Source organism: Equus caballus, chromosome 2, assembly GCF_041296265.1.
Source record: "Equus caballus isolate H_3958 breed thoroughbred chromosome 2, TB-T2T, whole genome shotgun sequence".
NCBI classification, from domain to species: Eukaryota; Metazoa; Chordata; class Mammalia; order Perissodactyla; family Equidae; genus Equus; species Equus caballus.
In genome coordinates, this window is record NC_091685.1 from 32,008,724 (window position 1) to 32,025,391 (window position 16,668).

Consider the following 16,668-nt stretch of genomic DNA (forward strand, 5'->3'; position numbering starts at 1 on the left):
CCATCAGAGGATCTGGTAAAATAGGACACTGATCCTGGCAACACGGTCAGAAGTGGGTGGGTAGCGCCCGCCTTCTTAAGACAGGACCCGTGCTCTCCCAGGGGCACTGCTGTCTGTCTAACACCCAGCTCACCTCACTCACAACTGGGTCCAGCGTGAGAGTCTGGGGTCTCTGGCCAGGAGCCCTGTGACTTACTCTCTACATGACACTGGCCTTAATTCCTTGATCAGTCAGCAAGGGGAGCCCCATTTCTTGCTCAATGATTTAACACATAAAATTTGACTCTGCCTCGCCCGTTGTCTGCAACGTCTCTTTGGAGGTGATGCTCAGAGCTCAGTGGCCCCCACCCACCCACTTCACCATTTTCACACATTTCCACGTGCTCTGGGCCAACCTGTGGTCCAAACTCAGAACTGAGAGCAGCTGACCAACGCCTTTAGATTTTTAGTTTCCTCCAACGCTTCCCTACTCCCATGGTGGCCCCTGGCCACGATGGGAGTGACAAACCACAGCCACACTGTCACAGGTTCTTTTCTAGTTGAAAGAAGAACACAGTGGCTCCTGGCACAGCCTTCTGATGTGGCTGAAATCATGATCCCCGATTTGCCGATAGAGAAACTGAGGCCCAGAGGCATGACATGACCTGCCCCAGGGTACAGGGGCACCATGGACCCCCCTCCTCCAAATTCACTCCTACCAGCCCAGGGCCGCCTCCCCTGGCTTCAAGCCTCATGCCAGGTCTTGAATAGCTGTGACTCTGGGCTGCTGTTTTTCATTAATTTGTAGGTTCCTTTACTGCACAAACATCTATTTAGCGTCTATCAAGAGGGAGTCTTGTGCCAGGGATGGTTATAAGCGGAGAGTCCCGCCCTCTCTGGGGAGACAGATAACACCGGAAGCCAATGCTGGGAGGTAAGTGCTGGGGGTGGGGCGGGACAGAAGGGAGAGAGTAAGGTGTCTGGCTTCCTGTTACCCACACCTGCATGGACAGTAAACTGCTTGTGGCAGACAGTCTCCAAATACGGCCACGGACACAGCCTGCCAGGCTAAACGCAGCACTAACCTCCCATTCAGCATCGTCTAAATCTAAGACCAACCTGGACCACAGGTTGGCCCAGAGCACGCGGAGACGTGCGCAAACGAAGCGGGTGGGAAGTGGGGACCCAGACCTCTGAGATCACCCCAGAGACAGGTTCAAGACGATGGGCAACGCATAGCCAAATGTTTGGTGTTAAATCATTGAGCAAGAAGCGAGGCTTCCCTTTAACGACTAAACAGAAAAGCAAGCCCAGGGGATTTTCCCTGACCTTGAACCTATAAGGAAGCCCGGATGAATCTGAGCCGGCTTTGTGACTTGCTTTGGCTGCAGAGGTGATGTTTTGCGACAACAGAGCCTCAAGAAGGCTTGCAGCCTCTGCTTCACCCTCTTGGGAGCCGCCTGCCACGCAGAAAAGCTCCGTCTAGACTACCGACTGGTGAGAGAGGGGCCCAGGTTCCAGACATCCCTGCCAGGGCCTCAAAGATGAATGTGAGGCCACGATGGACCTGCCAGCACAACCTAGCTGAGTTCAAACTCATGAGTGATCCCGGCGGGCACCACACGGAGCAGAATAAAGGCCCAGCTGAACCCCAGCCATTGTTGTTTTAAGCCAAGATGTTTTGGGGTGGCTTGTTAGGCAGCGATGGATAACAGATACACTTTCGAGGGGTGGAGCCTGGACGTTTTATAGCTCTGCCCTCCCCTGCCTGGACCCTGGCCTTGGGCACTGAGTCCTGGAGCTGGAAGGGGCCTCCACAATCACGGAGTCCCAGCCCCTCACTTTATAGACGAGGCCGCTGAGGCCCAGGGAGGAGAAGCAACTTACTCCAGGTCACACCAAGGGACGGGCAGATCCAGGAGGCCAACTCGAAGTCGACAGAGGCCGGCAAGGAATGCAAACGTGGGACTCAAGCTGGTGGCGAGTTACCCCCAGTGCCCACGTCTTCTGTCTGAAGAGGCAGCCACCATCCGGCTCCAGCCAACTGTGGCCATGTGGGAACGTGGGCCCAGCGAAGCCAGATTGTCTGACTTTTCACAGAAGCCAGAAACAGGATTTCTCTGGAAAATCTCTTGAGTTTTAAATGTTGGCTGAAAATGCAAATTAGAATGACAAGCTCTGGGCCATTGGGACTGGCCTTGGGCTTCGAGCTTGGTTTGGCCACTGACCTTGGACGAGCGGCGTGATGCCCCCCCAGGCCTCAGTTTCCTCATCTCTAAAGTGGCCCCGCGGCTTCTGCCCACTTACGGAGCTGCTGAGAAAACCGGATGAGCTAATGGATTTGGAAGCACAGGCTACAAACAGCCCTGTGACTGTTCCACGGCCTCAGTTCTCCACGGAGGCGCCCCGTACAACGTAACGACTTAACACCCGATTTGTCTAAGTTAGAACAACATTATTCTGACCATTATGACAGAGATTGCATTTTTATGGCAGGTTTGTGAGTTCCAGAACCCTCCCGCTCGCATTATCTCAGGATGTTGATGGAGTCAGAGGCTGGACGGCTGCCTTGGAGACCCTGCCAGAGCCGGGCCCTTCCTCTGAGCTGGGAGGCACATTCCAGAAGTGGCTCGAGTGGCAGTGAAGAGCATGAGCTCCGGAGCCCCCCAGACCTGGGTTTGAATCCCTGTGTCCCACTCTCAGGTGGTGTCCCCGAGCTAGTCACTCTCTGAGCTGCGGCGTCCACATCCGTAAAATGGGCTAATAACGAAACCGTGTGGTGGGGCCGTCGGAGAGACTGCAGGAGATGACACAGACAGTGCTCTCAGCGGAGCCGCTGGCACGGGAATGGGCGGCTATTGTCATCAGCACGGCATGGAGGTCGGTGCCGGGCAGGCACAGGGCCAAGAAGGAGGCACAGCCACAGAAGATCCTGCCCCTTTCCTGGGATCAGGAGGCCAAACTGGGGTGGAGGGGACGGGGGCGGACAGGGGGCAAGGGGCCTTTGAGGAAAACCTGGATGGGAACCAGAGAGGCAGGCCGGAGGGCCGCCCAGCCACCCACGAGAGTCAGACAGACTCCGAGCTTAACTCTATCTTCGGCTTTTCCCTGCGGTCGAGTGAAGAGGGGCTGGTGGGGAGCCGGAGGCAGAGTCCCCCCAGTAAAATGGGACCCATGTCCCCTACTCTGAATCCAGTTTTCCCATCGGTATCGAGCAATAACAGCCACAGTTAATATTCACTGCGTGCTTATCACACGTGAGGCATGCACTTGGTCAGTCAGCTTCATGGATGAACACATTCATTCCCCACAACCACCCCAAGAGCTAGGAACTATGAGCATCCTCATTTTAGAGAGGAGGGAACGAGGGCTCAGAGAGGTTAAGTAACCGGCCAGATGACACACAGTAAAGGACGGTCTGACTCCAAACACCCTTCTTGTAACCCCCAGGCTTTGCTGCTGCTCGTTGAACAAGAGAAAAAGTGGTCAGCGCTAGGCGAAAGGGCTAAGGACCAAGTCTGGCAAGGAGTGAGGGTGCTGACAGTTCACAGTAATGACAACTAATGAACAGCAGGTCGAGCCGCAGGTCAGGCTGTTCTGCTGGGCACCGTATACAGGATCCCACTGAATCCTCACCAGGAGCCTCCGACAGGCAGCACCTCCAGTTTACAGATTAGGAGACTGAGGCTCAGAGAGGGCATCACCTGCTCAAGGCCACAAAGCAGATAAGGTCTCCTCCCCCAGGGGCTGCAGCAGGGCAACAGATGGCGCCATGGAGCTTGCCTCACAGAGCCCAGGCTAAGGTGGGCTAGGCAAGTCCCCCAGGTGACACAGGGGCTCCAGAGAGACAGGTGTCCCCTCTCCCACTCTTCGCAAGGAAGCCGCTTTAAAAGGCCCTAAAACGCTTTCAAGGCAGCCTTATCAGCCTGAGCTGATCCCAATCAAGAAGCTTCCAGGTGCTGTCGCGATCAACGGCCCGCCCCACCCTGGGCTGTGCAAACATTCTCTCCCGCCCTGCCCTCCCCCAGCCCAGCCCGCCTGTTCACCAGCGGGAGGCAGCCTGGCGGTGCGCACGAACTCTGACTGATGTCACTTCATTTCAGTCTTTTCCAGTTTCCCGCTGAGGTTTCTCTTCCTCTTTCCCAGGAGTCCCATGTTTTATCTTGGGTCACTGGGAGGCATATCTGCCTGCCGGATGCAAAGACCCGGGCAGTGTGTTAAAAATACGGATCCCGCAGCCTCGTTCCTGACCTACCAAATCTCCAGCCAAGTCAGGCAAGCAGGCCAGGCCACGAGATGGGATGGACCTTGGTCGGAGGGGTGGGCCAGGCCCACCTCCGCCAGGAGGCCGCCCGGATCTCACCCCTCCACCCTCAGAGGGAGCACACTCCCCTGCCTTGCTCAGCCCAGCCAGCTCCACCTGCCCCTTCCTGGAGGGGTCTCTCTGCGTGCAGGGGTCCGACCTCCAGTGTAAACTCATAGGTGAGCTCTGGGCAGGCAGAGCTGACCAGCTGCCGGGCCCTGCTGAGAGCCCTGCACCGCTGCCCAGAGAACCCGTCCCGACTGTGGCTGGGAGGCTGATGCAAAGGGGGCCAGAGGCAGGAAAGACACCCGTCCTGAGGGGCACAGGGGCCAGAGCAGGGCAGAAAGGCTGGCAGAGGGGCCAACCGAGGGCTCCAGAGACGGGGAAGCAAGTCCCCACCGTGTGCCTGCATGCAGGCTCCTCGTCACAACTGTTTTGAGAATCTTCTGAAAGCTAAGGCCCCTCTTCCCAGGAAAATCCATATTAACGTCCAACATTCTATTATAATTTCAGGGTGATCACACACGCCCAGAACTAAGGAGGCCCGGGGACCGCAGCTGAGAGCCCCCTAGTGTAAGAGCCCGAGTATTTGCCCCCATGGGGCCCTGGAGAAGGAGGCAGAGACAGCGTCCTGGGTCCGCCACGCTGGCAGGGTTGCCGTCCCAAGGCGCGGGGAAGCTGGGAGCCTGTGCCATGGTTTGGAGGAGACACTGAGGGCTGATCCGTTGCCTGGACAATCCAAATGCCAAAACGGGGGCCACTAGGACACAGCCATCACTGACCACACCCACGGGTGCTCCGAAGAAGGGGACCGCGGAGGAGCCTAGAACAGCGTCTAATGCACACGGCCGTGCGCCTGACACTTTACGGGGGGAAGTCCAGGGAGCCCACGCTCCTCGCCCAGGGCACACGGCGTGCGGCGCTGGGACTGGAACCTGGTCTGACGGCCCTGGAGGCTGTGCCTTTTTCTGCCCCACACGCCTGTGAAGGCGGCTGGCCTTGTTCCCACCAAAGCCGGAATCCCTTCTCCCACCCAGCGTCTGACGTGCAGTGGGTACCCGGTGACTCTTTTAAAATATATGCACGGATGGAGGAATGAATGAATAAGTCGACTTGCTTTTGAATTCTACACCATTTGGGTTTTAAATCTAAGCCCTGATTTCCCGGCTAAGACGGATACATGAAAGCAGCTTCCTTTAAAAATGAGAAGCAGAAGAAACAAACATGAAAGGAAAACCAATTCCAAATTAATCCCACTCAAGGTCGCTGGGTCTTAGATAGGTAATGCCCAAGAAGTGGGCCCGGCAGAGGGCTGGGACGGGGGTGGGAGAGACAAGAAGTGAATGGGGGCGGGCAGGCAGGCTCCCCCCATAAAGAAGGGGACTTGTCGAGTGCTTGGCTGCTGCTGGTCCATCTGAACCCCTAGCTCTGGCTGAACTGCTCTGGTCATTGCCTTCCTACATCCTGGACCCCTGCTCACACTAGCCCCTGGCTTCTCCCCAGGCAGAGCTCCTTCATCTCCTGGGCCAGAGGACTCTCTCCTCCATCTCTGCATCATTCTCCTGATACTTACCGCTTAACGCAGTATACTACATTCATTCGTTCGTTCGCTCGACATTCATTCATTCAACGTTCCTTAGCTGACTGTGTCATTCAGTTACTGGGCGTCCCCGTGAGTGGGCTCAGCTCCAGGCACCGGGGACGCCGTGACAAACATGGCAGACAGAAACCTCCTCCCTCCCTCCCAGAGTTTACAGGCTAGAGGGCGAGGTGGGCACTGAAAAAGGAGGCCAGCACATTTCAGGCGACGCCGGGCGTTACGAAGCAAAACAAAGCAGGCGGGAGCGAGAGCGGCCGCACTGGGTCTATTTTAGATGAGGCAATCAGGGAAGGCCTCTGGGGAGGCGGCATCTGGACGGAGCTCTTTTCACCACTACTGTGGACACAAAAGTGAGCCAGATGAGGTCCCTCAGGGAGCTCACAGTCTAGCAGAGAACAGAGAAGCTGGTCTTTTCTAGACTGGGCAAGACGGGGTCTGGCTCATCTAAACATTCCGCACACTAGAAGTCAGTGATCTTTCCAGAGACAAATCTGGCCAGCTCCCTCAGTGGCTCAAGAACCTTCACTGGCTCCCCACTGCCCTCAGCATCAAGTTCAAACTTCCCAGCCTTCCATCCTAGCCCTTCAGGGCCTGCCCTGCGCTCCATTCTCAGCCTCATCCCCCACTGCTGCCCTCGGCACCCATCCCCCTCAGATACACCTAAGGCGGTGCCTCTGTGTCCTTACACATGCCCCTTCTTTTTCCAGGCAAAATCCTCCTCACCCTCTGAGTCCCAAAGTCAGCCTTAACTTTTCAGAACACAGCTCGTGAGTGTGACAGGTGGCTGAGAGTTTCATTGCAGGGAGAATGGGTAATGAGAAAATGAGGCAAAGAATAAAGCCATGAAGACGAAACAACTCTCTTGCAGCCTAAGCCGCCTCTGCTGCCCCAGGTGGGTCCCAGCTTCCTCCTGGTGGTACTCTGGGACACACTTCCCACATCAGATCTTGCCACCTGTTTTCCCTATCGGCGTGTCCCCCGTCGCCCTGCCCACCCCAGGGCCCAGCACCACGCCAGCCAGAGAGGAAGCTCCATAAATATTTGGAGATCAAACGCAGAAACGCTCAAAGGAGACCGGTTTTCTCTAGACTTGCACCTCTGGATTCCATCTAGTGGCTGGTCTGTCCCTGGCCTCTTCCCCTGTTGGGCGTGTTCCCTCTCTAAGCGCCCACTCCAGATGCTCGACCTGTGTTTCCCTCGGGGGTCTCACGGTTTAGGGGCGCTACGAAGCTCGTCATCCTATGCCAGGCTTCCCCCCGCCACCCCCAATATATACACCCACTCTCTCCTCTCCCACGTTCCAAAGGCTGGGACTTCCCAGGGCCTCAATGCTCAGGACAGCCTTGTTACTGCAGAGTATGAGGCGGGGGAGGGGCGAGGCGTGGTGGCCGCCCGTCTCTGGGTACGGGGAGCCCCAGGAGCTGGCCTCCACCCCTCCAAGGTTCAGACTTGTTTCCACAGACCGTGCGGCTCCTGGAAGGATCCTGTCTCTTCTGGGATGTGCTACAAGCAGCCCTGCCCAGTCCATCTTCCGCCCCCTAAAGGCCATACACAGTTCCTTGAAGTGGACTTCTCTCACCCCTTTCTGGTCTGCATTTCAGAACCCCCCGGTGAGACAGGCAGGACAGCCTTATGTTCACCCTCTTTTGACGGATGAGGAAACCGAGACCCAGAAAAGGGAAGGAGGGTGCGTGTGACGGAATCCCAAGAGAGAAATTAGACCATTCACACCGGAGAAACTGAGGCCCCTCTAGGAAGGGAGCTGGCCCAGGGTCCCAGCGTAAGTTAGAAGCAAGGCCCCTGAGCTCCACCTCACGCTGTCTCCCCATCCACTTGGCCAGCTCCCTGTAACCCCTGACGGACCAGATCCTCAGTGTCCAGGGCACACTGAAGCAAGGTTTGGGGTGCCCAGTGCACCCCCCCCCCCGCCCCCAGTGGCTGCCCAAGTGGTCATCTCCTCCTGTGACATCAGCAGCTGATGAGCCCTGTGTCCAGGGCCCAGCGTCCAGTCTGGCCAAAGCCCACCAGATTGCAACCATCCCCTGCCAGGGCCATGGGCGGACAGACAAGGCCCTTCTATCTGCCCCACGGTAATTAGAAACACACCCAGCCCTCTTCCAATGAAAGAGGGGCCAATTGTCTTCCCCTCCAGCCGCTGACAGCAACCTAAAAAGCAATATTTATGCCAAGCTCCCCATAATACTGTAAACATCGCAATGCATAGCGGGCCAACGCGTGAGTCATTTCCCCAAAGCCGGAGTTATTAAGTGGTACCTCAGCCCTATTCCAGGGAGCTCTCGCCAGCAGCCAGGCCCCGGGGCTGCCCTCCACACCCACGGCCCGTGGCACCACCGGTGCCCCAGCGGCCCCACTCCGGGAAACCACAGGCAGCCGCCAAACCCGCCAGGAGCCGGAGGACAGCTGCCTCGGTGCCAGAAACTGTGGCTGCCATCCAGCGACACCCCTCCACCCGCTGATCCACAGTTCCTACAGTGCTCATTCCTGAGAGAGAAACTGAAGTTATAGCACGGGGTCCCCCACCGTGCCATTCCCAGGGGCTGCGGCCCCCATGCCTGGTCTGATCGGTTTGTTTGTTTGTTTGTTTGTTTTGAGCTGCAAGAGGGAATGGGGCTTCCCACCACCCCAACGCAGCCCGAGATAGGGGTACACATGCTTCACCCCTCAGCCTGGAGTGGCAGAATCCTGGAAGGGGTCCCCCTGTTTAGGGCCCTGTTTAGGGACAAGAAGATCCAGCAAAATGAACAGAACATAGGCTTCAGAGACCTCAGACCCGGCTTCTATTTTTATCACCCGATGGCCTTGCAGGAGACACTGACTTTTCTGGGCCCCGGTTTCCCCATCTATTAAGAGGAAGTAGGAATCGTACCCACCTGGCTTCCATGGGAGACTGATTTTGGGGAATCCAACAAAATCGTGGGTGGGAAAGCATTTCATAAAGCCTAAAGTACCTTGTCAACTGTGCAGCACGTTGTAAAGCACAGAGAGCTGCGTAGAGCGCAAACTACTTCATAAACTGTAAAGTGTTCTGAAAACTGTAAAGTGCAGTAAACACGAGAACCATTATTCATATTCATTTCTTGCCCTGCAAGCTCGGCCATTTCTGGTGGACACACCCAGACCCCACTAACTTTCCCAGAGCAAGCTGGCTCGGGAGACCTGGCAGCCACCCCGTCTCCGTGGGGTTCCGGAGGGACCAACACGCGAGGCCACGGAGAGAGGGCCCAGAGACCCTGGCCAAAGCCAACACATGGCAAGAGCATCTGGTCTGGCCCTGGCGGCAGCTGGAGAGTTCCCGGGGCTCCGGCGGCCACGCTGAGCTCTGCCGCCAGAGGGGCGGTGGCCGGCAGGGGTGCCCGGAGACTCCGCGCAGCGGAGAGATGCCCACCGACCCATCCCCCCTAGTCCTCTCGGGGAGGGGACCCCATTGTACGCCGCAGGCGATGGGCAGGCACCGGCGCGGGGGGCTGGCGCGCTCACTTCCACTCTGCCAGTCCCCGCTCTTCGGGGCGCCGACCCCTTCCCGGGGGCGCGGACCGGGAGCCCCCACCCGGCCGGCGCGGTGCCTCCCTCCCGCTGCTCCCTGCCAAACTTTCCAGCCCCGACTGCGGCCGGGCCCCCCGGCCGGCGCCCCTCCACTCGGCGCCGCGCAAGGCCCAGCCGCGCGAAGGGGGTGCCCGGGCCCAGGCGGCGAGCGCGCGTGGGCAGCCCCCGGCCCTGGGCGGCGCTCGCCGGGCTGGCTACAAAGCCTCGGCAAGATGGTCCCTCGCCTCCTCCTGGCACAGTCAATCAGCGTCCGCCGCTCCCCGGGCGCCCGCGGGGCCCGCGCCCCCCGCCGCGGCCGGACACACCTCCCCGCGGCCACCTGCGCCCGGCGCGAGCCCCCGGGCAAACTTTGCGGGCCGCGGGGCGGAGGTGGGCGCCGCCGGCCGCCGCGCCCGGCCGCTCCCCGCCCCCATCGCCGCCCGCCCGCTCACCTTCCACGGCGGCGAGCAGCGGCAGCAGCAGCAGCGCGGCCCCCAGCCTCCGCAGGGCCATGGCTGCGCTTCCCGGGGCCTCGGGCCGCGGCGCCGCGGGGGCCCGGGCGGCCCGGGCGGGAGCGCGCGCCCCGGGCTCGGGGGGCCGGGGGGAGCGGCGAGGCGCGGCGCACACACAGCCGCCGCCACCGCGCAGCCAGCAGAATGAGCCATCCAGCCCGGGCAGAACGGGGACCCGGGCTCCGCCAGCGCCGGGCACGGCCCACCTGAGCCACGGGAGCGGGGGGAGCCCGGCCGGGCCGCCGCCCCCCGCGTGCGCCCGGGACCCCGGCGGGCCGCGCGCGCCCCCAGAGCCCCAGCCCCCCGCTTCCGCAGGGCCACCCGGGGGCCACGCGGGCGCCGGAGCGCGGAACCCACGCGCGCCCCGGGCGACGGAGCCCCAGGTCTCCCCCCGCGCAGCAGTGGTCTCTCCCGGCGCTGTGGCTCCTCCAGATAAAGCAGCGATTTCAGCCCAAATGTTTCTGAATTTTTATTGAATGCTGCAAAGCCGGAGAGCGTCTGGCGCGGCTGACAGGGGCAGGGAGCGGGGACCCGGGGGGAGGACTGGGAAGGGGCTGCCCAAAGCGGGGGGCTGGCCTTACCTGTCAGGGCCGGGAGTGCCACCCCCTCGCCTCAGCCCTGCCACCCGGGTCCCTGCGGCTCCGAAAGGGACCGAACTGCAATGAATGAAAAAAAAAGGCGGGGGTGGGGGGGGGGGGGGAAGATGGGAACAAAACGGGCGGCTTTCCCAGGCGCTGGGGCTGGGCTGGGGCCTCCGCCTGGGAGAGCGGGCCTTGGCGCGGGCACGAGGGCCTGGGGGGGGTCACTCCGGTGGAGGTGGGCCGGGCCCTGGCAGGCAGACCCCGGGCCTACCCTCCTTGCCTTGTTCTGAGCGAGCCCACCAGCCCCTCCCTGCGCAGCCTTCTAACTGTACGTTGTATTTCCTCTCTGTTCATCTTGTTCCCCATGCAGTTTGGGGGTGGCGCAGGCCAATGGGGGGCATCTGAGGAAGCCCCTTCCCCCCCTTGGAATGGACCTGTCTGTGCAGCCATGGTTTTGTGCATGGCTGTCCCTTCCGGGCAGACGCTACCCCTCGTTCCATCCCTGTGGGCCCAGCCCTGCTCTGACGGCCTTCATCACCATCATCATTAACAGGCTTCGCTGAGGCCGGATGGTGGGCGGGCTGCAGGGGGCCTTCGGGACTGACCCGGCCAGCCAGGGCCCTTGGCCTTTAGAAGCCATACTGCTGACAAACAAGACTTAGCCAGAAGCTTCTTGCTCTGTGGAGTGGGTGTAAGAGCCCAGTGGAGGTACAGATAGTTTAAATTCAGCCTATGCCACCAAGACCTCTCCTGTCCCTTTGTCCCACGAATGACCAAAATGTCCCAGCAGTCCCCTCCCTTCAGGGCCCACCCTACCGTCCATACCAAGAAAAGGGCACCACAGGCTCTGAAACCCCCAACTAAGGTTTGGAAAATTGGGTCATCTTTTGAAGCTTGAAGATTCCAGCTGAAATGGGTGTCATCCTGGAAAGCCACCAGGAGGAAGTGGGCCTAGGAAGCTGGGAGAGACTGCCTGGAAAGCAGAAGTGAGCAGAGAGAAAGGAAATGGGGTGAGGCGGATGGGAGATTTTCCCCCTCTTGAGCCTCCAGACTCCTTGACCCGGTCAACATCCGCTGGGGTGGGGCTGGCCTTTATTTCCAGTCCCTGCTTGTCAGACTCTCCAGGGAACCCAGGGTTTGAGAACCCCTGAGCTTGGCCCGTCCTGGGGCAAGACTCCCTTTCCTGGACAGAGCGGCCACAGGCCATTGCCCTCACCAGTGCCAACATCCAGGTGCCCCGCCCCTTCCCAATTCAAGATGGGTTTCTTGAGCGCCTGTTATGCACTGGGTAGATTTAGTTCTTTGGACCAGTTTCTATGCCCCAGGCCCTTGTCACCATCACCCGCCCCAGCTGCACCTACCTCCCTTTTTGACTCAAAATAGCAACAGCAGTGGCATTGATTAAGGATCTGGTACCAGCACTAGGCTGACCTTGGTTTGTGCCTTGTTCCCCTCAGTCTTTCAACCCTATGAGGGAGGTGCTGACCTTTTCAGATGACGAAACTGAGGACCAGATGAGTAATTTGCCCAAGGTCACACAGCACACAGCAGTCAGAGCCAGGAATCAACCCCAGGCCTGTCCAACCCCAGCGCCAATTCCCCTTGTGCCTTTCCTAGACGCATAGAGCTCAGGGAGTCATTTGTCAAACTTCCCACATCCCATTTCACAGATAAGAAAACCGAGGCCAAAAGAAGGAAGCAACACCCTCAACGTTATGTAACTAAATAGACATCAGTCCAGGGCCTTTAACTGGCTGAAAAGAAGAGTAGTGATAACAATAGAGTAAGGCCCCTTCTCTCCCGTCTTTTTCTCCCCAAACGTGAATTTGTGCCCCATTTGGGATCCCAAGGGATGGCTGGGTTTTGTAGTCTGGCCAGGCCCGTCCTCACTGGTCTCTGTGGCAGTGCCTTTGTCCCAGCTGTGTGCTCCACCTGGTTGCCCTCTCCACTCTAATGTCTTGGATTGCCCCCCCCCAACTCCATCCCCCCCCCCAAGAGCTTTAATTGACTTTGGTCTCACCCCTGCCTCAGACCATTTGCACCTATTATCTGTTTCCTGAAAGATGGTCAGTCCGTGTTTGTTTGTTTCTAATTTGCATCTTATCTCTACACCCCTGCAGACTGTGAGCGGCCTGACGGGACACCGCTCGACCCCTGGGGCAGGCGGCCCCAGAGAGCATCTGACCCCGTCCCCTCCTCAGTGGAGGAAGAGGCGCCTTAAGCTTCATTTGTCTAATGACAACAGCTCCTCGCATTTGCCATCACGCTGTAACAGTTTACAAAGCAGCGTTCACACCCGTCAGCTCCACGATGCTCACACAGCCAGCCCATCCTGCCAGGCGGCCAGCAGCAGCGGGAGCTCCTTCTTTCGGAAGGGGAAATCGGGGCTCAGAGAGGGAAAAAAGGACTTGCCCAAGGACACACACAGCAGGTTTTAGGGAGGTGCAGCTGGAACTAGGCTTCAGTGACCTGATTGGTCCAAGTCTCTTTCAATCACATTTGATTAACAAACATTAAGTGGGCACTTCCCACATGCCAGACCCTGGGGAGGCAGAGACACAGCCACGGACCTGCCCAACAAGGCCCTGCTCTTCCAGAACCTGTGTTCTGCTGTAAGACCTCTATATGGACGAGATAATTAAGACACTGGTGAATGCAAGGAAGACAGTGCGCAGGGTGATGGCACAGTGGGTGACTGAGGGGAGGGGCTTCCAGCCAGGGGATCAGAGAAGGCCTCTTTGAAGGGGGAACGTGACAGCTGAAAGCTGAACAATGAGGAGTCCGCCACACAAGATTGCCGAAAGAGTTCCAGACGGAAGGAAGGAACAGCAGATGCAAAGGCCCTGAGGTGGGAATGCGCTGGGTACCCTGGAGGAGTAGGAGCTGAGGGGTGGCGAGCACCTGGAGTGTGGAGATCAGGTCGTAGAGGAGGAAGATGGATTGTATTTTGAGCACAATGGGGAGCCATGGAGGATCGTAAGTAGAGAATGAATTGATCTGAGGGAGGGGAGGCAGCGTGAGCTTGGTTTAGCAGGGCCTGGGGGCAGCCTGGGTACTAACCTGCCACCATCCTCCTGGCCTATGGGGCTGGCCTGGCCTCTATACCCCTAGACTGAGACTCCAGGGTATGTCCCAGCCCTCTCTTAACTCACTGTGTGACCTTAGGCAGGGCACTCACCCTCTCTGGGCCCCACTTGCCACGAATGCAAAATGAGGGCCCCAGCCAAGGTGGTTTCTCTGAGGCCACTTTGAGACCTGACTCACTCATTGTGGTGGATTCAGTGGGGACAGCAGGACCTGTATCCTCATCTCAGCCATATCAAGGGATGCCAATGAGTTCGGGACCCCCTCGGCCTTTCCTGAGGCCTTCCTCCTGGCGGGGGGTGGGGGGGGGAGATGCTTGTGTTATGCTGAGTGACAGAGCCTGGAGGCCACCTCGCAGTGTGCCTGGGTCTCCGACCCCATCCCAGTGCCCCTTCCCTGCCCAGTGCGGGACTGATGGGGGCACACGGCCAGCTGTGGATCAGATCACACCTGGAGCCAGTGCCAGGCCAGGGGCAGTTTCTCAGTAGAGACCTGGCTCAGGTCTCGTTCTGCCACGGGTTTGCTGTGTGTTCTCAGATAGGCCCCTTCCCCTCTCTGGGCCTGCACTGGAATGAAGCTCATGGACCAAGCACCATATACAAGCCCCAGAGGGAACTTTTGATTTTCTAATAGCTGCATTAAAAAAGTAAAAAGAAACAGGTGAAGTTAATTTTAATATGTTTATTTATTTAACCCAATATATCCAAAATGCCATTGTTTCAACAGGTAATTAATGAACTACTTTACGTTCTTTTCTCATACTAAGTCTTTGAAACCTGGTGTGTATTTTATATTTCAGCATTTCTCAGTTCGCACCAGCCACACTGCAAGCGCTCGGTAGCCGCGTGTGGCTGGTGGCTGGTGGTTACCATACTCAACGGCGTCGATGTAGACACTGACGGCAATAATTACTCTATGGAGTACAAAGTGCTCTTTGACAGAGGTTATCCAAACCCTCCAGGGGCCCAGAGGAGGAAGTCACCACCTCTGCCTGGAGAAGGAGGGAAGGCTCCCTGGAGGAGGGGACAGTTGAAAGCTTCAAAAAAAATTTTGACAGTTAATATCTTTCCTCCTTCTTTTAAGAAAACTTTTTTCTACCTCATGATAAAAGTGGCACCCGCTCATTGTTGCAAATTAAGAACAGATAGAAGAGTTAAGGAGGAAACTAAAACCACCCATCATTTCCCCAGCCTGAGAGCCACTGCTCACGTTCTGATCCACTTCCTTCCAGGCGTTTTTCTAGGCACAGTGTTTTGCACATAGCTATAGTTTTGCCGTATGCACCCTGCTGCGTCCTACTTTTTCCCGCCTAGCACCGCGGAGCGAGCATTTCCCTGGGGACGTTGAAACTCAGGCGACAGCATTGCTATTGGCTGTGTAGTATTCCAGGAAAGGGACGGCCATAAGATCTGCGACTCCTCCCTGCCTCCCCACTGCTCGGCTTTGCATGCCCTCTGAGCACAGAGGCTGCAGGGGTCGTGGAGAGGAGCGACCAGGAGGGACCCCGAAAGCCAGGCCGGGCCATACGCTGCACTGCCAGCCCTGGGCCTTTGTGCCTCGGAGCTGCAGGCTGGGCTGGGCTGCGGCCGCGAGCAGCCCGTCTCCCCGCTGCCACCTGGTGGCCCTGGCTGGGAACGCGCCCTCCGGGAGCACCCTCGCAGCCACCGTGGCCCCAGGCAGCAGGTGCCGCCGCCCTGGGTTCCCACTTTTGACCCCTGGGTCTCCACCCCGCCCGGTGACCAGCCCTCAGGGGCGGAGGTCATCTGAGCTTTTATTCTTGAGAAGAGCTTCTCTCCTGCTCTAATGCTGAAGGGTTGCAGCTTTGGGAGAGAGAATGCCTGGGTTTGAATTCAGCTCCACCTCCTAGGAGCCCCGGGACTGTGGGCCAGCCCCTCCACTTACTGTGCCTCAGTTTCCTCTTCTGTAGCATGGGCTAATCATGGTGTCCATCCCCTAGCGTTGGGAGGCTGAAATGTGGTAATACGTGCAATGCTGAGCAGGGAGACCGGTCCACAGTCGAGAGCTTGATGTTTTTCATTGTTTGACGTCAGAGGGAAACTAAATGCAGAATAGAGGGGATGGATCTTATTTAGTCTCATCCTCTGTCTCTAGTTCTCTGCTCTTAACCCTCCAGCCCCTGGAGAGTTTTCCTGAAGTTCTAAAGCTCTAGTTGAGCCATTTTCCTGCTCAAAATTCTTCAACGGCTCCCCATCGCTCCCTGCAATGAACAGAAACTCCCTAGCCTGGCATTCACGGCCCCTCAGGAATGGTACCCAGCCCACCTGCCCAGTCTCGTCTCCCACCGTTCACCTCCGGGTCCCCTCTGCTGCAGCCAGACTGTTGTCCTTAGCACTCCAGGAGCCTCCTCCATCCCCCGACCCCAGCTCTCCTCATGCCCAGCCTCGACCTGGACCACATCCTCGTCCTGCCTTCCAGAACATCACTCACCCTCCAAAGACCGCCTCTCGGACCACCTCCTCCAGGAGTCCTGCCGTTGATCAACTCCCCCTTTTAAAGCTCCCCAGCATGCTCACGGCACCCCCTCACCCCCACCCCCGCCCCCCGCCATTTCCTTCAACTTGTATTCTTGCAAAGCAGCCTCGCGGAGTAGAAAGAGCCTGGGCTCTGGGGTGACGGGGGTGTGTGTGCAGATGCTGTGTGATCTTGAGCAGGACGGTACTCAAGCTCTTGAAGCCTCAGTTTCTCTGTCTGTAACATGGGCCTGGTCCTTACAGGTGTGTTATGAGTGTAGAACCAGAGGTCACACACAAGGCGCCTGCCTGCCCCTTAGACACGGGTGCGATGTCAGCATCCTTTCCCCCTGCCAGTTCATGCCCTCTGGATGGAAGCCCCTCTGGGCACACTGCATCCTGTTCACTCTGGATCCCAGAGGGCCTGGCACATGGGCACCGAGGGATCGCTTCCTGTAGTGAATGGAAGCTTCTCTCCCATCAGCAAAAAGAACTTTCTTGGCACTGGAAGCGGGTGGTAAAATGCTACCCATATCCTTGAGCCATGGGAATTACCACTTGGAGCCAATCAGTCATTTCCTCCTGCGAGCTGGGG

The 16,668-nt window shown here is 58.2% G+C and overlaps 1 protein-coding gene across 6 annotated transcripts in view; it reads right to left on the reverse strand.

Moving 5' to 3' along the window:
- EPHB2 (EPH receptor B2) overlaps positions 1 to 10,623 on the reverse strand; it is a 181,207-nt gene extending 170,584 nt beyond the window's left edge. For 4 of the 6 annotated variants that reach the window (XM_070251488.1, XM_023635543.2, XM_023635544.2 and 1 more), the window contains exon 1: positions 9,878 to 10,081. In XM_070251488.1, the coding sequence (XP_070107589.1) occupies positions 9,878 to 9,938 (61 nt within the window). In that variant the 5' untranslated portion in view covers positions 9,939 to 10,081. Of the gene's footprint in view, positions 1 to 9,877; positions 10,082 to 10,518 lie in introns of those variants that run through there. The other 2 variants (XM_070251468.1, XM_070251462.1) reach the window with 2 other exon arrangements.
- Between the last annotated feature and the right edge of the window lie 6,045 nt (positions 10,624 to 16,668).